Source organism: Rhipicephalus microplus, chromosome 1 (genome assembly GCF_043290135.1).
Source record: "Rhipicephalus microplus isolate Deutch F79 chromosome 1, USDA_Rmic, whole genome shotgun sequence".
In the NCBI taxonomy this organism is placed as follows: Eukaryota; Metazoa; Arthropoda; class Arachnida; order Ixodida; family Ixodidae; genus Rhipicephalus; species Rhipicephalus microplus.
Window position 1 is genome coordinate 24,389,868 of NC_134700.1, and position 22,888 is coordinate 24,412,755.

Genomic DNA, 22,888 nt, shown 5'->3' on the forward strand with positions numbered 1-22,888 from the left:
GCTGACGACTTATCGACGGAAATGGACTTCACGGCATCGCAAGTCAACGAAGACAATACGCCATCCCCTGAAGGCAGCTGGAACACCGTTAGTGCCAATCGAAAACCTGCCTCGACCGCCCGCCCCCGCTCCGAGCTCATCACCGTCGGAATCCAACTTCCACCCGGAACACTCACGCCGAAACTGCCTCTCTATGACCTGCTTTCTACCATCACAGCCGCCGCAAATCTCTCTCCCAAGACCAGTGCGGAGGTCACCCTTCAAGCCAAACCTGCTCAGAGCCTTGTGTTTCCGAAAACGCACTCACCTCTCACTGCCCACCTCCTACTCTCCCTCACAAGTCTGGAACTTAATGGTAAGCCGATCACCATTAAGCCCTATGCCCTCAGTCCTCCAATATCATGTCTCGGCGTCATACACAACGTCGGTGGTCACTTCACAACATCTCAGCTCTTGCATGACCTCGAATCCTTTACTTCAGATATACTCGCTGCACGTATGATGGGCTCCACTGAATCCGTCCTCATAACATTTGCTGGAACCATCATCCCTCGCTTTGTGTACTTCAAACGCGTCTCTTTCCGATGCCGTCCACATAAACCCAAGCCCCCTACTTGCACTCGGTGCCTTGCTATAGGGCACCGTGCTCATCAATGCCCCCAACACAGCGTTCCGGCCAAGTGCCGCCGCTGTGCGTCTCCTCTACCGGCAGATCTCGATGCTCACGTTTGCGCCCAACCCTGGTGCATTCATTGCCAAGTCAACACCCACTCATCTCTCGACTCCACCTGCCCCTACCTTCTAGCTAAGCAACGCGACTGCGCCAAAGCAGCTTTTCTCCGTCGCACAGCCATGCGCCGAGCCACTCAGCTTTCGCCGCCCTCCTCTTCAGCGCATGAGCTCCTATCCCGCAACATCCCCCCCGGGCTCATACGCCGCTAAGGTTAAGGGAACACCTCCCATGTGCACTTCTTCATCAAATACACCTTCACCATCTTCAAGTAACGAGAGCCGCTCCTTCGATCTGCGACTGGCTATGTTGGAGCGCAACCAGCGCGAGCAACAACGCGTCTCAGATGAGCTACAACAGAAAATACTTGCACTGACACAGACACTCGCAACTACCCCATCCTCTCTTACCACTCAACTCACGGAGCTAAATAAGCAACTCACCACACTCACCGCCCCGACCTCCAGCTCCCATGTAACCAAATTGGCCGACATGGTCGAAACCACCACCACTGCACATCACACTCGTTTGGTCCAGTTAGAAAATTCAATTGTCCGGATTCTTACGACCCTCGAAACCCAATCTAAGCAACTGGAATCTTTCACCTATATGCTTAACTCCCTGCAGGAGTCACTTCCCCCGGCAAAAAAGAAGGAACGCGCACGCGTAGGCGCTTCTTCTACTCCAAAGACCTAGATGGCGCGTGAAAAGGACCTCGATATTTTGCAGTGGAACTGCCGCAACTTTCGTCATAATAGGACCCCTCTCCACCAATATCTTCTCACCCGCCAAACATTACCCCATTTTCTCCTTATACAGGAGACTCGGGCGGCCCTTGCCGTCCCAGGCTACCGTGCATATCACGCTACGACGGGAAAGCCACTTGCGTCCATTTATGTACGCAATGACGTTCTCGTTGAACCACTAGACGTACCCTCCCCCCTCCTGAAACATTTAGTTGGTGTGGTCTATTACCAACCATCTACCTGTATTTCTCTCGCTCTGATGTCATTTTATAACCCCCCTGTCACGTCCTCTTTGTTTAGTGCTCTTGGCAAATTCCTGCACTCCCTTCCATCGACCACCCATATCCTCCTTGGGGGTGACTTTAATGCTCCTCATAGGCTCTGGGGTTACCCCCAAACACTCAAACCAGGTCGCCTTCTACACTGCCTCGCCCAGGAACGCCATCTCACCCTTCTTAATACTCCTGACACCCCTACTCGAGCGGGCACTGTTTCACAGCGTTCCACTACACCCGATCTCATGTTCTCTCGGAGTTCCCTTCCTTTTCACTGGCAGGTCTCTGCTGAAAATTTTTTCAGTGATCACTTTCTCATACACATCACCACCCCTCTTTCCCACAATAGGCGGAAACAACGAGTCGCTCACACTGACTGGGAAGCATTCCGTAATAACCTTTTGCCTCACTCATTTAAAACTTACGACGAGTGGACGTCGCGGATCTCCGCAGCAATGACATCCTGTAGCCGCCGCGCTCGTTTTCAACTCCCCATTCCTGACCCTGATCATCACTTCCTCCGATTATGGCGACGTCATAAACGTTTGAAACGCGCTCTCCGCTCGCAGCCACACAACTTCCAACTTTCCTTCCGAATTGATGCTCTGCGGGCTGAAATTATCGCTTACGGCACTTCTCTCGAGCACTCTCGTTGGAACACGCTGTGTGACGGCCTTGACTCCGCACTGCACTCGCGCTCTACATGGTCTCTGTTTAGGTCTCTCTTAGGTACCAAGCCTGCCGCTGCTCCCACCCTAGCTAAAGCTCTCACTCAAGGGACTCCATCTGATGTGTTTGAAAATTTAAAATCTCTGTATCTCCCACCCCCCCCTCACACCTTCCTACCCAGATTACTGTGGCGAAGCTAACCCAGACCTGGACCGCCCATTCACGCTCAGGGAGCTGGAAGCTGCCTTAGCCACTCAATCTACCCGCTCGGCACCCGGTGAGGATGAGATAACATATACTACATTACGTAATCTCCCCGACAACGCGAAGGAATTTCTCTTACACACATTCAACGAAGCATGGAACAGCGGCTGTCTTCCAAGCTCTTGGACATCATCTCTAATTTGCATGATTCCGAAGCCTGGCAAACCTCCATCTCTCTCTAACCTTCGCCCTATCTCTTTGACGTCATGCGTTGGCAAGACTCTTGAACGAATGGCCTTGACTCGACTGTCTGATTTTATTGAGGCGAAAGAGTTTTTCCCTCCTTCTCTTATTGGCTTCCGACGCCACGTTTGTGCGCAGGACATGTTTCTTGTTCTTCAGCATACTTTTCTTTCACCTTCTCGTACTCAGATCCATGCGCTTGTAACCGTCGATGTACGGAAGGCATTCGATGGCGTGAGTCATGACCACATACTCGCTTAGCTCTCCTCCCTGTCATGTGGCTCCCGCATGTATTCTTACATCCGATCATTTCTTTCCAATCGAGTTGCTCGCTTCAGAGTCGATACTCATTTGTCTAACCCACACTCCCTCACCCGCGGCACTCCTCAAGGTGCCGTACTATCTCCTACTCTATTCAATATGGCTATGGCCCCCCTTGCCTCCCAACTGTCCCAAATACCTGACCTCCACCATATTTTTTATGCAGACGACATCACTCTCTGGTGTACGTCTGGATGTCCCGGCCACGTGCAGGATACTTTGCAACGTGGCCTGGACCTTATCGCTTCCTTTCTCGCTACTGCTGGCCTGTCCCCTGCACCGGAGAAATGTGAACTACTTTTGCTAAACCGGTCTGCGTACCAGCGCTCCCACAATACCCTCATCTCCCTACATCTTTCTAGCTCTCTCATCCCCACTGTTCAGCAATGCAAAGTTCTTGGCTTCCCTTTGCACGCGACAAAGAACGCGCAGGCCCTACATCACGCTGTGAGGACTTGCCATTCGGTGACCCACCTCCTGCGACGCGTTGTCACTCGGCAGTCGGGGCTCCACGAGGCTCATGCGTGCCGGGTTGCACATGCGCTTGCCCTTAACAAGTTCTTGTACTTTGTACCCTACGTTCATTTCACCGAAACGCAACTCAACACACTCGAAAGAGCTCTATTAGACCTCTACAATGCAGCTCTAAACCTCCCTCTCACTACCTCTACCACTAAGCTCTTTGCCACAGGCCTCTTCCATCCATTACGTTCTCTTATTTTTCTGCACCACGACTCTCAGATTGCCCGTCTTTCTCTCACTCGTCAAGGCCAATGGCTATTAGCCCAAGCTGGTATCCCTCACATTCCCGTTTCCGTTCCCACCTTGCCTTCTGCCGCTAGCACCGCTGCTTCTAACCTTCGCATCCTTCCCCTCCCATCCAATATGTCTCCCGTTCTTCACGCCGGCCGGCGTCATGCGGCAGCACAACATCATTCTCCTCCTCTCTCTACACAGGGAGTTGCCTACACAGATGCCTCATACATGGCTCCTCGGGGCTCGTGTGGCTACGTTATCTACCATCCACACCTTTCGGCACCTGACACGCACACCAGCGGGCCATACTTACACCCGCCAAATGTACTTTCGCTCGAGGTCCTTTCCATGGTCCACGCCATGCAGTCATTTTCCTCCCTCCCTTCTCTCCCCGAGTACACGATTTACTGCGACTCTCACGCCGCCATCCGTCACATACAGAACAACACGTTGCCCCCTGCTCTTCAACAGGAGGTCGAGCGAGCGGCCTCTGCTCTTCAACCCTCCACTGTCTTCCTCCGCTGGGTTCCTGGGCATTCGGGTATTAACGGCAATGAGCTAGCTCATCAGCTTGCCCGCGATATATTGCACCGGTCACCGTTCATTCCCTGGCCCACACCTTCGGAAGACAGTGAGAGCTCCGCGAATAACGATGGGCAGATCTCCTTGCGTCACACTATCAAGGAGGTATATCTCCAGCTCCGGCTCGACAAGCGTCTTTACCCTCCCCCTCATCCATCACTCACGGCGCTCGAGGCTCGAACTCTACGGCACATCCAAATGAACTGCTTGATAACCCCCTCTCGCCTTTTCCTTTATAAATATAGGTCTAACCCCTGCTGTCCTAATTGTCCCTCCCCATACGCTGACCTGTCACACTGCCTGTTTTACTGCCCAACTGCTCAGCAATCCAGCTATTACCCTCCCCCATCCCTTTCCATCACCTCCTGGCTCGACTGGATCGGCGCCGAAGGGGAAGAAGAACAGCGTCGACTGATCACACAGGCGGTCGAAATGCTCGGCCTGTAAATTTGGCTGAATAAAAGTCTATTACTACTACTACTTAGTGGATGTTTATTCACGTTTGTTGCATCTCTTTATTCTTTCACTACAAGTGATGTTTTCTGTATTTTTAATCTATATTGTGGTATAGCAATCATTTGAGCAATCATTTGAGCACACAGTGTTGTGCAAATGAAATGAATTTGTCAACATGCACATGATGCTGTTGAGTGTTTCTTCGTATCCTATTTTATTCACGCTGCTGAAAAACTAGTGAAATTTAATTGCACAGTGTAGTAAAAATATCTATATGCACGTGATGTATATTACTTGTTATGTACTCAATAACCCCATGCGTAAATATTTTTGTTATTTTCGTTAGTACCAAATTTCCCTACGAGCCCAACCGGGCTTGATAATCTTGTATGATTTATGTCTGTAACCTAAAAGCTGGCAGAGACTGCTGCGCCGTGCAGCGCACGAGCCACCTCCCCACAGAAACAGTTGCTGCGCCGCACCTAAGTGACGTCATGCACTTTTCCGGTTAAGCGCTTCGTTTTAGTAGTTGGGAGTGTCTAGCGTTTCGTCTAGGCGTATTGATAGAAGCCGTTAAAGTTGCATCCAAATGTAAAAGTAAGGAATGTTAGTTATGTCCAGCGTGACTACAATACAAAACCGCCCCGCCGCGGTGGTCTAGTGGCTAAGGTACTCGGCTGCTGTCCCACAGGTCGCGGGTTCGATTCCCGGCTGCGGCGGCTGCATTTCCGATGGAGGCGGAAATGTTGGAGGCCCGTGTGCTCAGATTTGGGCGCACGTTAAAGAACCCCAGGTGGTCGAAATTTCCGGAGCCCTCCACTACGGCGTCTCTCATAATCATATGGTGGTTTTGGGATGTTAAACCCCACAAATCAATCAATCAATACAAAACCGGCTTGTTCCACCTTCTGAACTGATCGGAAGTTGTGGTGTAGTTGGCTAGTGTGGCTCATAAAGAAAGGGTGAGGTCGGTGGTTTGAGCCCACTGCAGTTTTTTGTAATTTTTTTGCACAAGTGCTGTTTTAACATTTGCGCCTCCTCAAGGGCCTCCCGTCAGCCTGACTTGCTGCTGGTGGTCCTGTCCACAGACCCTTTGATATTGGATGCTTGATTACCCTCGCAGAATAGGCTATATTTATTAAGATAAAGTGTTTTGCGAGTTGAGCTGGGCAGCACGATGGCGGCTTCGTCTGCCTCTAATGCTGAGACCGTTCTTACGGTTGCTGCAGCAATAAGTTTCCCATTGCCGGTCACCGTGCATGTGGTGTAACGGTCTCTCACTTGTCGAGTGGCGTCAACATACAGAACGTTTGGGCGATCCTGAAATGGTTTTGTGAGGTTTTCTGCTCTTGCGTTTTGCCTCTCGTCATGTATTGCTGCCAGCATATTTTTGGGCAGGGGTTTACTTATAATGTCTGCATGAGTTGCCGCTGGCAGGAAAACCCTGTTGTTGAGTGTGCAACTAGTGCGTCGTCCGAGACGGTTGAGTATATGCAAGCCTGCTTTGGTTCGGGAGAGCCTCTCTTCTTGGGTCGTTAAATGCCCTTCTATTAGTTCCTCAACTGTGTTGTGGATACTAAGGCGCAGTAGTTTTTCTGTGCTTGCGTATCTGGGAAGTCCTAGCGCACGTTTATATGTTTGTCTAATTAGGCAGTTCAGTTTTTCCACATCTTTCTTTCTGAGTTGGTAGTAGGGGAACCAGTAGGTGACTCGACTGATTACAAAAGCATAGATTAACTTGCATAGGTTTTTCGTTGCCACTCTCCTTAGTAGCCTAGTCGTTGCTGTACAGATGCCTGTAACTTGTAGAGAGCTTCTGTGTTATAAGTGTTATGCTGGGTGAGCATTCCTAAAACCCTGATTGTGCGAACAATGGGGACAACGTTCCCATTTACTGTGATATCGATTGCGGAGCACGCTCCATGGTAGGGGTCATTCTCCTTGTTTTTGGTTCTGATTACTAAGAGCTCGGATTTATGAGAGGACAACTAAGGCCCATTTTCTATACCTACTCTTATACAGTGTCAGTGGCTGTTCACAACGCGTCACAGATTTGCCCATATGAGCCTGTTCAGGTTCATATAGTAATATCATCAGCATACAGTGAGTGCCTAATGTGTGGGATCTGGTCCAAGAGAACGGGCAGGCCATGCATCGTAATGTTAAAGAGGAATGGTGATAACACGGCTCCTTGTGGAGTGCCCCGTGTGCCAAGGGTGATTTTGTCGCTTTTGAGGTCGCCGATGGTTAGTTCAGCCATGTTCATGCAGAAAAGTTCTGATATTATTGTAAGTGGGACTTACGACGTTCATTTGGGCCAGGCTGCCAAGTACAGCAGCATGGAACACATTATCAAATGCTTTAGTGTTATCCAGGTCCAGGATGGTCCTGGTTGCCGCTGTGTTTCTAGGATATAATATATCATTGTGAAGTTGCAGCATTATATCCCGTGGGAATAACTGCTGGCGAAATCCCACCATCGTGCATGTAGCAGGTCACTCGACTCCGCATAAGCTGTTAGTCGTCGTAGAATCGCGTGTTCCATAACTTTCCCTAGGCATGATGTAAGAGAAATAGGCCAAAAAAATAAATTGAGATATAACCGAGGTGGAAATACATGCTGTTTTGAATAGTATTCGTACAACGACTTCCCCAGAAGATGATCAAATTTCCAACAAAATACTGCGTAACCTAGACAATAAGTTTATTATGGCAATTACTGACCTTATGAACAAGCATTGGGCGTCTGGGGCACTACCCCCAAGTTGGAAACATGCTCGAGTAATATTTATTCTGAAGCCCCCGAGCTGCAACGTTATCAGCGCAACTCCGTGGAAGTGCCAACGCGTTTCACATACAGCAAAAGTTTTCAGGTGAAACGGGCGGCAGCGCCCCTGGCGGGCGTTCGATCTGTCGACGTGGGAAGGGCCATGGCAACGCAGCGCAGGGATAGGGCAGTGAGCACACTGCCCCCTTAAAGTACACTGTAACTAGTACACAGCACTTTTCTGGACAGATCCCATCTTGACAGTCAGTTGGCTTGGAATGGCTTGGTTACCTTACTTACACAAACATTCACTAGTACACTGTACCTCCCCCTACAGATCCCATCTTGACATTCAGTTGGCCTGGAACGGCTTGACTACCTTACTTACACAAACATTCACTAGTACATTGCACCTTCCCCAACAGATCTCATCTTGACAGTCAGTTGGGTTGGAATGGCTTGACTACTTGACTATCTAGAACGGCGCCACACAATAAATGGTTGCCAGCTGCTAGTTTGTTATATTCGCTACAGCGATGTGTAATGACTAGTTTAAGGCTCATACATTTAAGAACACGCTATTTCAAATGAACATTTCATAATACCAGGTTCGATACCAAGCTGGTTATTTGCGCGTGTTTCATTTAAGTGAAACACGTAATTTGAAAGTTTTTGCCAAAAGAGAAGCAAGCTAGGTGAAAATATGCAATAACTGTATGACAGTATAAAACAAACATCGGAGAAAATTTTCACATATGATATGCATCTACTTTGTGCGCAAAGGTCTTGAGGAATTATGTCTACGTGCTAAATGCAATGCTTTTGTCGTCCCCAAAATATCCTTGGCAGGACCTTTTCCGGACCAATTGTTGTCCTTAAAAAGAACTGGAAAATGCATTTGTGGGTAAAACCAGCTGGTTTTGACCTCAGTAAGTACCAAGGTCAATCACAAATGTGCAAGAAGGACTGTACCATTTGTGGACGATCTCAAGACATCGAGTGTTGTCTGAGCAGAGGGATAAGAGTCTAAAAAATAAGTTTTTTTTTATTTTTTATCTTGTCCTAATGAATTTACCATGCATGTAGTATTGAACGAGATTTCAAGTCTGTAAACACATTCTAAATGCTTCATTTCAAAAAGAAGAAAAGACAGATTTGCGCACATTGAGTTATTTCTTATGGGTTCTTATAGTGAGGTACAACGTAAGTTACTTTTCAAAGCTATGTAGTCCTTGTGAAAGGTTCACCTCACAGACTAAAGCAAGCTGAATGTCTAAACAGCTCTTTCTTTTATCAGAAATATATTTAAAACTAGGAAGGTAAAAATGAAATTTATCAAATAACTACAATTCCATCAAGGCTGGGGAAAAAAAAGCAATGGCCTGTAGTGTGAGGGTTGCAAATATCAATGATACCAAGTTTGTTTAAGTTCATTCGCAGAAACTTCTCGAAACTTCTATAAGGCACTTTACAAAAAACAACAGAGTCAAGAAAATTGTATTCCAATTATTAAAAACATCTGTACTTTAATCTATCGGCTTTGTAAGAAAAACAAAGTGTATTTTGCTTTAACATAAAATTTTTCCGGAACATAATTTGGTCTACAATATTCCGAAATGTGATTTCTGAAAGTGACTAGGTGAACTAACTTTATTGGGTTCACTATAGACGCGAGTTTACTGAGCATCACCTGGTTAGGCCCACTCGGGGACCGTCGGAATTCGCACGATCCCTCTGGACAAATTTTTTGCAAGTTATGCTATCTTAAGACTCTCGTCCTCACTTATGTGTACATACCCTTCTATCACAATATTGTGCTTTGTGTGCAATAAATAAAACACTCATATACTGCACACAGCATTGAGTTCCGTTTAGTGCATGCATCAATGCATGTATTTAGGTGATGCACACAAGCATACATTTAGCCAGCCAACTAATAAAAAAAGGTACCAACAGCCACGAAAAGCAACACTTATGCACAGATTCTAAAATTTTTTTAAACAGCAAGCACAAGAAAGAAGGGTAAACTTAAGGGCTCAATCTTTTTGTTAGAAATGATATTACTCAGAACAGACTGACAATTATGCCAAGAAGAGTGTAGTAAATATTATTGTAAGTGATTCTAATGTAAATGTGAAGAAATAAACGTGGATGAAAAGATAACTTTTCGTGAGCCGGAACTGAACGTACGACCTTCGAATAACAGGTTCGATGCTCTACCAACTGAGCTATCATGGCTGCTATCCCCCCACCCACTTTACTTGTTATGTATGTGCATTCAAAGTGGGAGTGTCTGTCAGTGCTGTCTGTTGCTACTGTGGCAAGTTTGGGACACTAATTTTTTGTCTATTGGCGTCACGTAGCACGTGTTCTTATTACAAGCTGGCAGCTGACCAATAATCCCTCGCATACCACCTCAAGGCACCAAGTCTGCCAGTATGGGACCTTCTCTATGAATAAACGAAACTTTCATCCGCTTATCTTTCTTCACATTTACATTATTTCGAATAATATTCCTTACATTTTCCTCGGCATAATTGTCTGTCAGTTCTGATTAAGCACTGCAAATAGAATTTTTGAACAAGACGTGGTCATTGCATACATTTAGCAGGGAGGGACGGGGGAAGAAAGCTGTTACAGCAGATTGCATAAAGCGTGTCACTTCAATTTAGCTCAAATAAGCCGTCGAAACAGAGTTAGGCATGAACAATCTACATTCAGGTCCTACCATTACTTCTGCCAATGCTGCTTCACGGTGAATCTAAAACACATTTTCATTTGTTTCTGTATTCAAGGTCACTAGAGTCTATCGTGATGATTTTGATATATTTTGGCCTTTCAAAGCTTTCTGGCAAGGAGGCGTCAAAATGAGGCAAATGCTCATCACCATCTTTATGGTCACTCAAGGGATTTCAGATGGGGTGCTTGAAGACTTCAGCCTTGCTTGTCATTACACCCGACAGTGTCTTTCAAAGCCCATTTCGCCCTATGTGAGTTGGCGAGATTACAAGGTGCAGTGAACGTTTTCTATGAGCCTTGTGAAGCATCCTTTTATGAACAGACTTATGCATTGAAAGTTTGTCATGTTCACATACTGAGGTGTCTTTAAGACTTACTTTTCTCTGGTTGTATCTATTTCTATATTTTTCACATTTGTGAGGTGGTATCTACTGTTTGTGTAGTTCTGGCTGCAGGTAGACTTGAATGCCCTTGAAACCATATTTAACCATAGGGTTGTCAAAAAGAAGCAGACTACACTGCTGCAGTTTTCCTACTCAAAAGAATAGGTAACAACTTTGAAGATTTTAGTGAATATTCACTGCACTACAAATGGCTTATTGATTGGTTTGTACAAAATGTGATGTATTTTTTTTTTTATTTAGTCATATGATCTATTTCGAGATCTCCACAACATATGTAAAAAACTATGAGAACTGTTCACTCAGACAGGGATAACTGAGTTTTTTGAGAGGCACAAGGATTGTCGGGTGCACCTGAAATGCTTGTGGACGCCTCATTGCAGAAGACACCAGCAAGCGCTGACGAAAGCCAACGGATTTTGGAACAAAACCACTGGCTGAGGCAGGAAGCAGATCGTCTGCGCTATCAGCTGTCACGCACCGTGAAGACCATGCTTGCCCCACAGCCACGCACCAGTACACCGGTGCGTTATGTGCTGTTACCACCTGCACACCTTGTGCATAGTATTTACTTGTGTGTGTTCTTGCCAATCACCAGAAGTACTAACAGAGTGCGCTGTCGCATACTCAATTTTTGCATTGAAATGTGACTTTGTATCAAAGTAGGGTTACCAGCTGATTTTGCACGAGCTGCAAAGAATGCACGACATATAATTCAGGTATGTTTACCCTGACAGCTATTGACAGTACATTTACAGCTTAGTGCCATGCCAACAAAGTTTTTTCACAGTTGCCATATGGCCCAAAGAAATGCAAGTCCAAAGCACTTTACAATGAGTGTGAAGAGAGTTTTGTCTCTATACTACCACACCTGCTAACGCTATAGGTTACAGAAAGTTGCACAATACCAAATGCTATATTCATGCACGAGTGCACGAAACTGGGCTGGTTGGCACATGATTAAAACAAAAATAGAGTGCTGAACACGGGATGGCTCAAGAATGACAGATGAGGGTACAGACATGAGTTGTTCTTCCAACATTCCGTGTACAGCACTGTCTGTTCTAGTCTTAATACATTTATGAAACTTGACTAGAGCCCTTCGCCTAGTATAATGAACACAGAATCAAATAGCATGGATTTCATGCAATAAACTGATTTGTAGTAAATCTGTTCTTGGCCATCAAACTACTGTTTTGTAGGCTTGTGCCATTATTCCAGTGCTTTGAATATTTGAACGAATAATGCACTATTTGAATTTACTTGTAATTGAATTTAGGTTATTTAAAATGCTAATTATATTAAATAAATGAACTATTGCAAATTAGCCCACATGTGTCACCCTGTAAAGATGGTATCACCCCTATGAATCCAGTGAACAATGAATCCAGCGTGAAAGCCAGTGTATATTACTCTTTATGTAGCCTCTCTGTAAAACTGGTTTCACTGTAGTGAAGTGGTGCCAAGCCACAAAAAACGTACCTATAAAAAATCCGCACTGCCCTTAAGCCCCACTTCTATCCCAGACAACACAAATACAACCTCAGCACATCCTCAGTATGCCTCCATGAGAACAATATTGCCACGGAGTCGTGACGTCGACGAAGGGAGAAGACTGCAGGTCCAAGGTAAATTTCTTTATTCGGCCGAACTTGTGGCCGATAAACAGAACCTCAGATTACAGCAATACACACTGGCACCGATAGCGACGAGCAAAAGGTCAGCCATCGATCAACTGACAAGCGGTGAAGCGCGTCGGCATATATACATATATACATATATACGACTGGGCACGGCGGCACAGCCAGTATGCGGTTGTCTCAAAATCCGTTTGTCTTCCTTCTACAGTTCCTTGGATTGCTGGGCCCCCTTTTTGCCGAACCTTTCGATCTGCGAGTGGGAGATGCGCATGCGCCGCACCCTGCGACCAGCCTCATCTTTCCTTGCCGGTCATCAACTGCACACCCGGACCACCTGCCTCTACAGATATCAGCTACGTGGGCATCACTGATACCAGAAGCCGTCCAGGTGGCGCCGTTGCAGATTCCGGCTATATATGAGCGTCCTGTTCACTCCTCGGCCACTGGGCACGGCGGCACAGCCAGTATGCGGTTGTCTCAAAATCCGTTTGTCTTCCTTCTACAGTTCCTTGGATTGCTGGGCCCCCTTTTTGCCGAACCTTTCGATCTGCGAGTGGGAGATGCGCATGCGCCGCATCCTGCGACCAGCCTCATCTTTCCTTGCCGGTCATCAACTGCACACCCGGACCACCTGCCTCTACAGATATCAGCCACGTGGGCATCACTGATACCAGAAGCCGTCTAGGTGGCGCCGTTGCAGATTCCGGCTATATATGAGCGTCCTGTTCACTCCTCGTCCACTGGGCACGGCGGCACAGCCAGTATGCGGTTGTCTCAAAATCCGTTTGTCTTCCTTCTACAGGTGAGCAGGCGTTACGGAAAATGCTTTCGCTCAGGCGACCCGTTCTTACTTGTGCTGCCGTGCCCATGGTCTTCTGGTGTGTTTTATGATGTTTCTGGCTTGTTGCGACAACTGCTCCTTCTGGGCCATTGAGACCAATCCTGGTCCTGATTTGGCTAAAATTGCTAAACAACTAGAGAGCATAGCTACTGACATAAAGGACATAAAAGAAAAGCGACTAACCGATATAGAGAAAAAATTGGACGCCTTGACTATTTTAGAGAACAAAATTGCTGCTTGCCAAACTCAAATAGCTTCTATGAGCACCGTAATTCATCAACTAGAAAAGCAGGTTGATCAGCTCGAAAACCATAGTAGAAGATCAAACCTAATAGTGTATGGCTTACCGGAAAGGGACAACGAGACCAGTGACACACTTGAACACGTTGTCAACAAAGAAGTAATTCAAGACTTGTTGGAGCTTGAACCAATTAGGATTGAGCGCATCCATCGAATAGGTAGGCCTGCACCAAACAAGATTAGACCAGTTATTTTTTAAGCTGCAAGACGCACACGACAAGATCTCAATTCTTAAGCAAGGATCTAAGCTAAAAGGTTCAGATTTCTCCATTGGTGAAGATTTCTCCCGTAGAGTGCGAGATGTCAGACGTAAACTGTGGGCAAGTTCGAAACCAAACCGCGACAAAAAAGAGAAAGTGTCGCTAGTTTTCGACAAACTATTCATCAATAGCAACGTTTACACTTGGGATACCGAAAAAGATGAACGCCTACTCCTACGAAAAAACGACGAACGAAAGCCAAATCGTTCACAGACGAGGCAACAGGCTCAGGCATTAAACAACGCATCATGATCAAAAATACTTCCAAAAGGCCAATCAACCGAAAAACCAGGAACACCCCTAACAGTAATGCGAACCCAACCAAAGAAAAGCAACTGCGCCTGCTGAACCTGAATGCTCGTAGTCTAATAAATAAAACTGACCAGCTTGAAATTATCTTGCTTCAAAATGACCCGCACATTGTCGTAGTGACTGAAACTTGGCTCCGAAGCGACATATCAGATGACAGCGTCTTTCCCGCATCCTATCAGATCTTACGTAAAGACAGGGCTTCCAGAGGCGGGGGCGTGGCTGTTCTTTTGAAGAACAACATACGGGTCGTTTTGTTGCCTGATATCGACGAACTTGAATGCCTGTGCATAAAGGTTTTGTGCTGGGGGTACTCTTTCATTCTTTACGCGCTTTACAGGCCTCCTGATTCCCCATCAGAATATCTAACTAGACTTCGAGAGCACATGTCGAAATATGTGAACAGCAAAGTTTTTCTGATTGGGGACTTTAACCTTCCAGGGATTGACTGGAAACGATTGATGGCTGGTTCAGAATTTTTGAAACACACAAACATAGTGTTTGACATCATGCTTACACATAACCTAATACAAGTAGTAAACGAACCAACTCGTGTACAGGGCCCTTGCAGTTCCCTTCTGGATCTTGTATTTATTCCCCGTAATTTTGACCGATACTCTGTTACAATAGAACCCGGGATATCTGACCACCACTTAGTATGCGTTACTTTACCCCTTCTCAAGTTAAGCTCCCAAGATAGGTCGACGATACGGCGCTTCAAAGATTACTCACGAGCTAATGACAAATCTGTACTTGACCATCTAGAAATATGTCTTGCTAATTTTGATGGTGATGACGTTTGCAACCTATGGGGCCGGTTCAAAGACATGTGCCATTACTGCCTTGACAACTTTATACCGAGCAAGCGCAAAAAAATTCACAAGTGTACACCCTGGATAACACGCAAAATTGTTCACTTGAAACGCAAACTTAAAAGATTAAAAAAGAAGAAGGCACTGTCTGACGTTATCACTGAGATTAAAAATTCTTTGCAAAACGCAGTGCGCTGCTCAAAGGACCACTACTTTCAAACCCTCCTACCAAACTTCATAAAAAATGATCCTGATAAGTTTTGGCATTACATTACTGATAAAAGGCAGCCTGTAAGGGAAATGAAAATCGATGGGGACCTCGTTTCTGACCCTGCAATTATTGCTAAATATTTTAATCATTATTTTCACAGTGTGTTTTCTCCTGCGCAAACGTATCCACTGTTAATATCAGATCCTGGCATTTATGACGCTGACTTTGTATCTTACTCTGGTGTACTATCTATGCTGTTAAATTTGAAAACCAAGTCTTCATGTGGTGCAGACCAGATTCCAAACGCCTTTTTACGCAGATATGCCGAAATACTTGCTAAGTTTCTTGTAGTAATATTTCGTACTTCTTTGTCCACTGGGAAGCTGCCGAGTGACTGGAGGATGGCTCTGATTGTTCCCGTTTTTAAAAAAGGTGACCGGTGCAGCTTTCAAAATTACCGTCCGATATCTTTAACGTCTCAATGCTGCAAGATCATTGAACATATTATTTCCAAACAGATTTTTGAATTTCTAGACGAAAATGTCGTACTAACAAATTTTCAACATGGTTTTAGAAAAGGTTATTCCACGGCAACCCAATTGGTGACAATAATTCATTCGTTCGCAGCGAGTCTTGACAATAACGGCCAAATTGATGCTATATTTTTAGATTTCAAAAAAGCTTTCGACAAGGTACCACACGACAAACTAATAGCAAAACTTAAAAACATTCACACTCCGGATATTTTTGTTTCCTGGATTGCAGCCTACCTGTCCAACCGCCAACAGCTTGTAAAAATTAACGAAGAAGAATCTCGGTGTCTTCCTGTCACCTCTGGGGTTCCACAAGGTAGTGTTTTGGGACCATTGCTTTTTTTGTTGTATATTAACGATTTAGTAACTGTTGTTGACCCTACTGTTCAAATTCGATTGTTCGCTGACGACTGTGTTTTGTTTCGGGAAGTCACATGTACTAATGATCAGAACGAACTCGAGAAAAACATTGAAAACGTCAGGGAGTGGTGTGTAGAATGGGGAATGGAATTAAATTTGGAAAAAAGTGTATATCTCTGTGTAACGAGAAAGAAAAACCCTAGTGAACACGTGTATAAATTAGGATCGTCTTCTCTCACACAGGTTGACAGTTATAAGTACCTCGGCGTTACGCTAACAAACAACTTATCATGGAACATGCACATAGATAATATTTGCTCGTCTGCCTTTCGGAAATTATGCTTCCTAAGATATAAGCTCAGAAATTCCCCTCCAAACGTAAAGCTTCTTAGTTATTTCACTTTCGTTAGGCCGAAGCTGGAGTATGCGAGTATCGTGTGGGACCCCCATACTAAACAAAATGTTAAAAAACTTGAAAGGATTCAGCGGAAGGCCATTCGGTTTGTTTATTCTAGGTTTTTGCGAACAGACTCCCCCACAGACCTAATGCTAGCTAATAATATTCCTTCCCTTCAGGATCGTAGAAAGAAGTCCCGCCTTGATTTTCTGTCTCTTTTATATAATCGCAAACTTTCCCTTGATCCAACCCCTTTTCTTTTTCCATTAAACACAAGACCGACAAGACATCACCAACCAAATGCACTAACTCCGTACTTCGCGAGAATGGACACGTTCAAATTTTCATTTTTTCCACGCACCATTTCAGACTGGAACCAAACAATCGAATCTAGTACTTGCGATACTGAGTAACTGTGCACTGTTTTGTTTTTGTTTTGCGTGTATTGTATTTCTCTTTGTATTACGCCATGCCCTCCTGCTTGGACCAAAGTGTGGTCCGCAGTATGTATTAAATAAATAAATAATAAATAATAATATATGTGCTGTCGAATATTCCAACCTTATCACTCCTGATATGTGGGGTTTAACGTCCCAAAACCACTATATGATTATGAGAGACGCCGTAGTGGAGGGCTCCGGAAATTTAGACCACCTGGGGTTCTTTAACGTGCACCCAAATCTGAGCACACGGGCCTACAACACAACCTTATCACTCGTCGTCGTGCAAGCTCTAGCATGTGTTCGTGTCTTACACGCAAGCTTAACAGAATGATCTACAATTATCATGAACCTTCTCGAACAATAAGGCGCAGTGAGCCTTTGTACGAGAAAACCGAATGAAACAAAAGTCAAAATAAGGAATGCGTGTGACATTACCCTGCTCCCCCCAAAAATCGTCTCTATTCTTAAAACAGAACAAGAGAAAAAAAATGCATCAAACAAAGCAAGAAATTACAACAATAATAAAGCACAATAATAGAAAAACAACAACAGAAAATGCAGTTCTTAGTTGTTTTTTTTTCACACGCATAAAACGGCTTGAGGCGCACGACATGAACGACTTCAGTTTGGGCATGCTGCCATTGAAATTTTGTGATGGCATCGGCGACAACCTCACAGATGAGCGTACTATGACGTCGAACTATCCTGTCCGAAGTATCATCGCAGAAGCTTTTCACTAAGTCAACGTCGGCGTATCGGCATGGCATCCACGCCCAGACACGGTCACCAGGCTAGCATTCCACGAAACTTCCTCGAAGATTGTAACGATGGCTGTCGGTCGTCTGTTGGTTTTTGATGCTGAGGCGGGCGAGTTGTCGAGCTTCTCTGGCTGCTGTAGGTAGACAGTCTTGTCAATGTTTTCCTCGATGCTGACGTTTGAAAGTGTGGCATCGAGCGCCATGATCGTGCTCCTTTTATACACCAACTTGTACGACGTCATTTGCATGATTTCTTGCACGGCAGTGTTGTTTGCTAAGGTCACATACGAAAAGAGTGCATCCCACATTGTGCTCGACATCGACGTGCATGTTGACAGTGGGCTATTAAGACGCTCGGTGAGGTCTTTAATCTGTCGATAGTAGGCACTGGTCCAGCGTTGACTTGTCTGGCTGTATTTCAGAATCGCCTGAGTTAGGTCCGCAGTAAAGGCCGTATCTCTGTCAGTAATGAGGACCTGTGTAGCTTTGTGACGCAGGACGACATTCTTGACGAAGAAATTTTCTACTTTTGTGGCAATGCCTTTGGGCAAGGCCCTTGTCTCTGCATAGCACTTGAGGTAGTCGGTAGCTACAACAATCCATTTGTTCCTGGAATGCAACGTCAGGAACAGCCCTAGTAAGTCTATGCCGATTTGCTTGAACAGTCGGTGAAGTGGTGCGATGAGTTGGAGAAGTCCGGCTAGTTTAGTCCGCTGTGTCTTTCATTTTTGGCAATCCCGGCACGTCTTCACATAACGAGTGACTAGTACTTCTTCTCTATTCTTGCGAGCGTACAGGATATACCGAAGTGTCTAGTCATTGGTTCGTCGTGTAGAGCATCCAAAACCTCTGGACGTAATGCTGAAGGTACTATGACGAGGTAGTTGTATCGAAGTGGCGAGAAGTTTTTCTTCAGGAGAACACCATTCTGCAGGAAAAATGACTCAATTCTTTGTTTGAACACTTTTGGAATGTCGGCCTTGCCCTCGAGGTATTCAACAAGGCTTCTGAGTTCCGGGTCAGCTCGTTGTTGCTCGGCGAGGTCGTCGGCACTTATGTTCCGGGTTAGCTCGTTGTTGCTCGGCGAGGTTGTCGGCACTTATGGTTCCTAAGGAGCAGTCATCGTTCGGGCTCTCCTTCGACGGTGGCACAAGACAGGCAGTCAGCATCAGAGCATTTTCTTCCAGACTTGTAAAGGACGGTAACGCCGAATTTCTGAAGTCTCAGGCTCCACTGTGCGAGTCGACCTGAAGGGTTTTTCAAGTTAACCAGCCAACACAAGGCGTGGTGGTCGCTCAGAACTTTAGATGGCCTGCAGTTAAGGTAGAGGTGGAACTTCGATGTAGCCCAGATTACTGCAAGGCACTTTTTTTCTGTTGTAGAATAGTAGGTTTATGTTTTCGATAGCGACTGGCTAGCATAACTGATGACTGTTTCCAGCTCCAAAAACCGCACCAAGTCCTACACTGCTTGCCTCGGTGTGTATTTCTGTCTTGGTGAATTCGTTGAAATTTGCAAATAATGGAAGCATCCGTTATTGTCGTTTCAGTTCCTAAAATGCTTCCTCTTGCGGCGTTTCCCGCTTAAACTCCACGTTGGTTCTAGTAACGTTGTGAGTCCTGGCATGTCTTCACATGACGAGTGACTAGTATTTCTCCTGTATTCTTGCGAGCGTATGGGAAACACCGATGTGTCCAGCCATTGGGTCGTCGTGTAGATCATCCATAACCTCTGGACGTAATGCTGAAGGTACTATGACGAGGTAGTTTACCCGAAATGGCGAGAAGTTCTTTAAAAGAACTTGCGTTTCACAGTATGAACGACTCCAGTCCTCGTTTGAAAACCTGCGGAACAGTCGTGCTGTTACACTTGAAGTACTCCACAAAGCTCCCGAGTTCCAGGTCAGCTTGCTGTCGCTCGGCGAAGTCGTCAGCAGTTATTGTTCTTAGAAGAAGCCATCGTCATTGAGGTTGTCAGGCAGTGGTGGTTCAACGGTGGCACGAGGCAGGCAGTTGGTGTCTAAGTGTTTTCTTCCAGACTTGTAAACGACGGTCACGTCAAAATCTTGAATTCTTGGGCATGGTGAACCGGCAATGTCATGACGCTAAGCAGGGCACCGTTTTTTGTACTGCAGGACTTGCTGGGAATTGCCGCCGGTTTACCAATGACTAGTCAGGTGTGCCACGAGGTGCGCCAAGCCAACGATGCATACGAGCCTTTCAATTTGGTTTCGTCATCAAATCAATTAGCGCCATCGAATGATAGCGTGGAACTTCTGGCGACGCCTATCGAACAACGAGGTGTGACGTCATCAACAGCCAAGGATATTGTCACGGGATATTGTCACGGGGTCGATACTGGAGCCGACTATTCTGTCATCAGTGGGTCGTTCGCCGCGAAGTTAAAGAAAGTTAGGACAGCTTGGAAAGGCCCTGAAATCCGCACAGCCGGAGGTCATCTCGTAACGCCTGCAGGAATCTGCACAGCGAGAGTCACCATTAACGGCCGTATTTATCCCACAGACTTCGTAGTCCTACAGCGTTGCTCGAGAGATGTCATCATTGGCATGGACTTCTTATGCCTCCATGGTGCTGTCATCAACCTAAAAACAAAGTCGATAACGTTATCCACAGAAGAAGCACTACCGCCGCGCACGCCGTCAGGACACCATGCCTTGAATGTGCTGGAAGAACAAGTCACTATTCCGCCTCGCTCAAGCGTCATTATTTCAGTCGGCGCTCCTAAATCACCTGACTTGGAAGGCGTCGTTGAAGGCAGTCAGCATCTGTTGGTCACCCAAAATATTTGCGTCGCAAGAGGAATCGCAGAGCTGCGGGGAGGCAAAGCAACGGTTTTGCTCACGAATTTCAGCAATGAGTACAAACATGTGAACAAAGGAACAACGGTCGCATACATCGAAGAAATTGTCGAAGCCACCAGTGCTTTCGCCCTCGCCGATTCTGCGGAACCTGCTCAGAGGCACCAAGCCCCTCCCATATCTTTCGACGTCAATCCCAGACTTCCGAACGATAAGCAAGAACAGCTCAAGGCCCTGCTCCTGCAATACGAAGATTGCTTTTCGTCGTCATCGAAAATTCGGCAGACCCCAATCACGAAACATCGCATCATAACCGAAGAAAATGCCAGACCACTCCGTCAGAGTCCGTACAGGGTTTCGACGCGAGAACGTGAGGCCATGAAGAGACAAGTTGATGAAATGCTGCGGGATGACATTATCCAGCCGTCCAAAAGTCCATGGGCATCCCCCGTGGTGTTAGTGAAGAAAAAGGATGGGACCCTACGTTTCTGCGTCGATTATCGCCGCCTGAACAATATCACGAAAAAGGACGTGTATCCCCTCCCACGAATAGACGACGCACTTGATCGGCTCCATAACGCCAAGTACTTTTCGTCAATGGACCTTAAGACTGGCTATTGGCAAATCGAAGTCGACGAAAGAGACCGAGAGAAGACGGCGTTCATAACACCGGACGGCCTCTTCGAGTTTAAGGTGATGCCCTTCGGCCTTTGCTCAGCGCCTGCAACGTTTCAACGCGTTATGGATACAGTACTGGCAGGATTGAAGTGGCAGACTTGCCTTGTGTACTTGGACGACGTCGTCGTGTTTTCCTCGAGTTTCGACGAGCATCTTCGGCGCCTTGAAGCTGTACTTCAAGCCATCAAGACTTCCGGACTCACACTGAAGCCACAAAAGTGCAGATTTGCGTATGAGGAGCTCTTGTTTCTGGGGCACGTTATCAGCAAGTCTGGAGTTCGTCCCGATCCATGGAAAACAGCCGCCATCGCCGACTTCCCGCCGCCCACTGACAAGAAAGCCGTGCGCCGATTTCTGGGCCTGTGTGCCTATTATAGGCGGTTCGTGAAAAACTTCGCCCGCATCGCCGATCCTCTCACTAACCTTACCAAGGCCGACGTGGAGTTTAAGTGGGGAACGCCGCAGGAACACGCTTTCCAGGAGCTTAAACATCGCCTCCAGACGCCTCCGTTACTTGCCCATTTCGACGAATTCGCCGAGACAGAAATACATACTGACGCAAGCAGCGTAGGTCTTGGCGCCGTTCTTGTGCAGAGGGCTGACGGACTTGAAAGGGTTATTAGTTACGCCAGCCGATCGCTATCCAAAGCAGAAGCAAATTATTCCACAACAGAAAAGGAGTGCCTCGCCATCATCTGGGCTACGTCGAAATTTCGCCCCTACCTCTACGGCAGGCCCTTCAAAGTTGTGAGCGACCACCACGCATTGTGTTGGCTAGCCACCTTGAAGGACCCCTCAGGTCGCCTCGCACGATGGAGCCTGAGACTTCAAGAATATGACATTACTGTCATTTACAAGTCCGGCAAAAAACACTCCGACGCCGACTGTCTCTCTCGTGCGCCTGTCGACCAACCGCTACCCGACGACCCGGATGACGACTACTTCTTAGGAACGATAACAAAAACTTGGGAAATGGAACGTGGCAATATAAAACAGATGCCTCACGACTACCACTTCATTGGGCAAGGAGGCCCCAGCAGTGCCATGTCGCTAACCAGGAAACTGTTTTTCGTACTGCAGGATTCGCTGGGAATCGCCACCGCTTTACCAACGACTAGTCAGGTGGGCCACGAGGTGCGCCAAGCCAAGGATGCATACCAGCCATTCAATTTGGTCTCGTCATCAAATGAACTAGCGCCATCACATGATCGCGCGTTAATTCTGGCAACACCTATCGACCAACGAGACGTGACATTATCAACAGCCGAGGATATAAAACAGATGCCTCACGACTACCACTTCATTAGGCACGAAGGACCCAGCAATGCCATACTAAGCAGGAAACTGTTTCTCGTACTGCAAGTTAGTTCTCATTACTGTACATTTCGAAGTGACTGTCCTGACCTAGTGGTCCTGCCGTGCCCCAAACGATGCTATAGCATTGCTTATGATTGTGTGTTTATGCTCAAGTTGCTGTTGTGTGGCGACTTGGAAATGAACCCTGAAACTACACAAAAAGAAATTTTTGAAGAGCTGCTTCAGGGCCAAAAGGTCTTGAATTGTGGCTTAAATGAAGACTTACCGATAAAGTGTTTGAAAGTAGCCCTGAACTCTTCCTCCTTTCATGACAAGCTTATAA

General features: G+C 46.4%; 1 protein-coding gene across 12 annotated transcripts in view; it reads left to right on the plus strand.

Annotated features, from left to right (window-relative positions):
- LOC119178046 (uncharacterized) overlaps nt 1-22,888 on the plus strand; it is an 831,732-nt gene that overhangs the window by 715,777 nt on the left and 93,067 nt on the right. For 11 of the 12 annotated variants that reach the window (XM_075869285.1, XM_075869292.1, XM_037429209.2 and 8 more), the window contains one exon: nt 11,273-11,413. The exons of the other annotated variant lie outside the window; for it this stretch is intronic. In XM_075869285.1, coding sequence (XP_075725400.1) covers nt 11,273-11,413 — 141 coding nt within the window. The remainder of the gene's footprint in view (nt 1-11,272; nt 11,414-22,888) is intronic. 12 annotated transcript variants of the gene reach the window in all.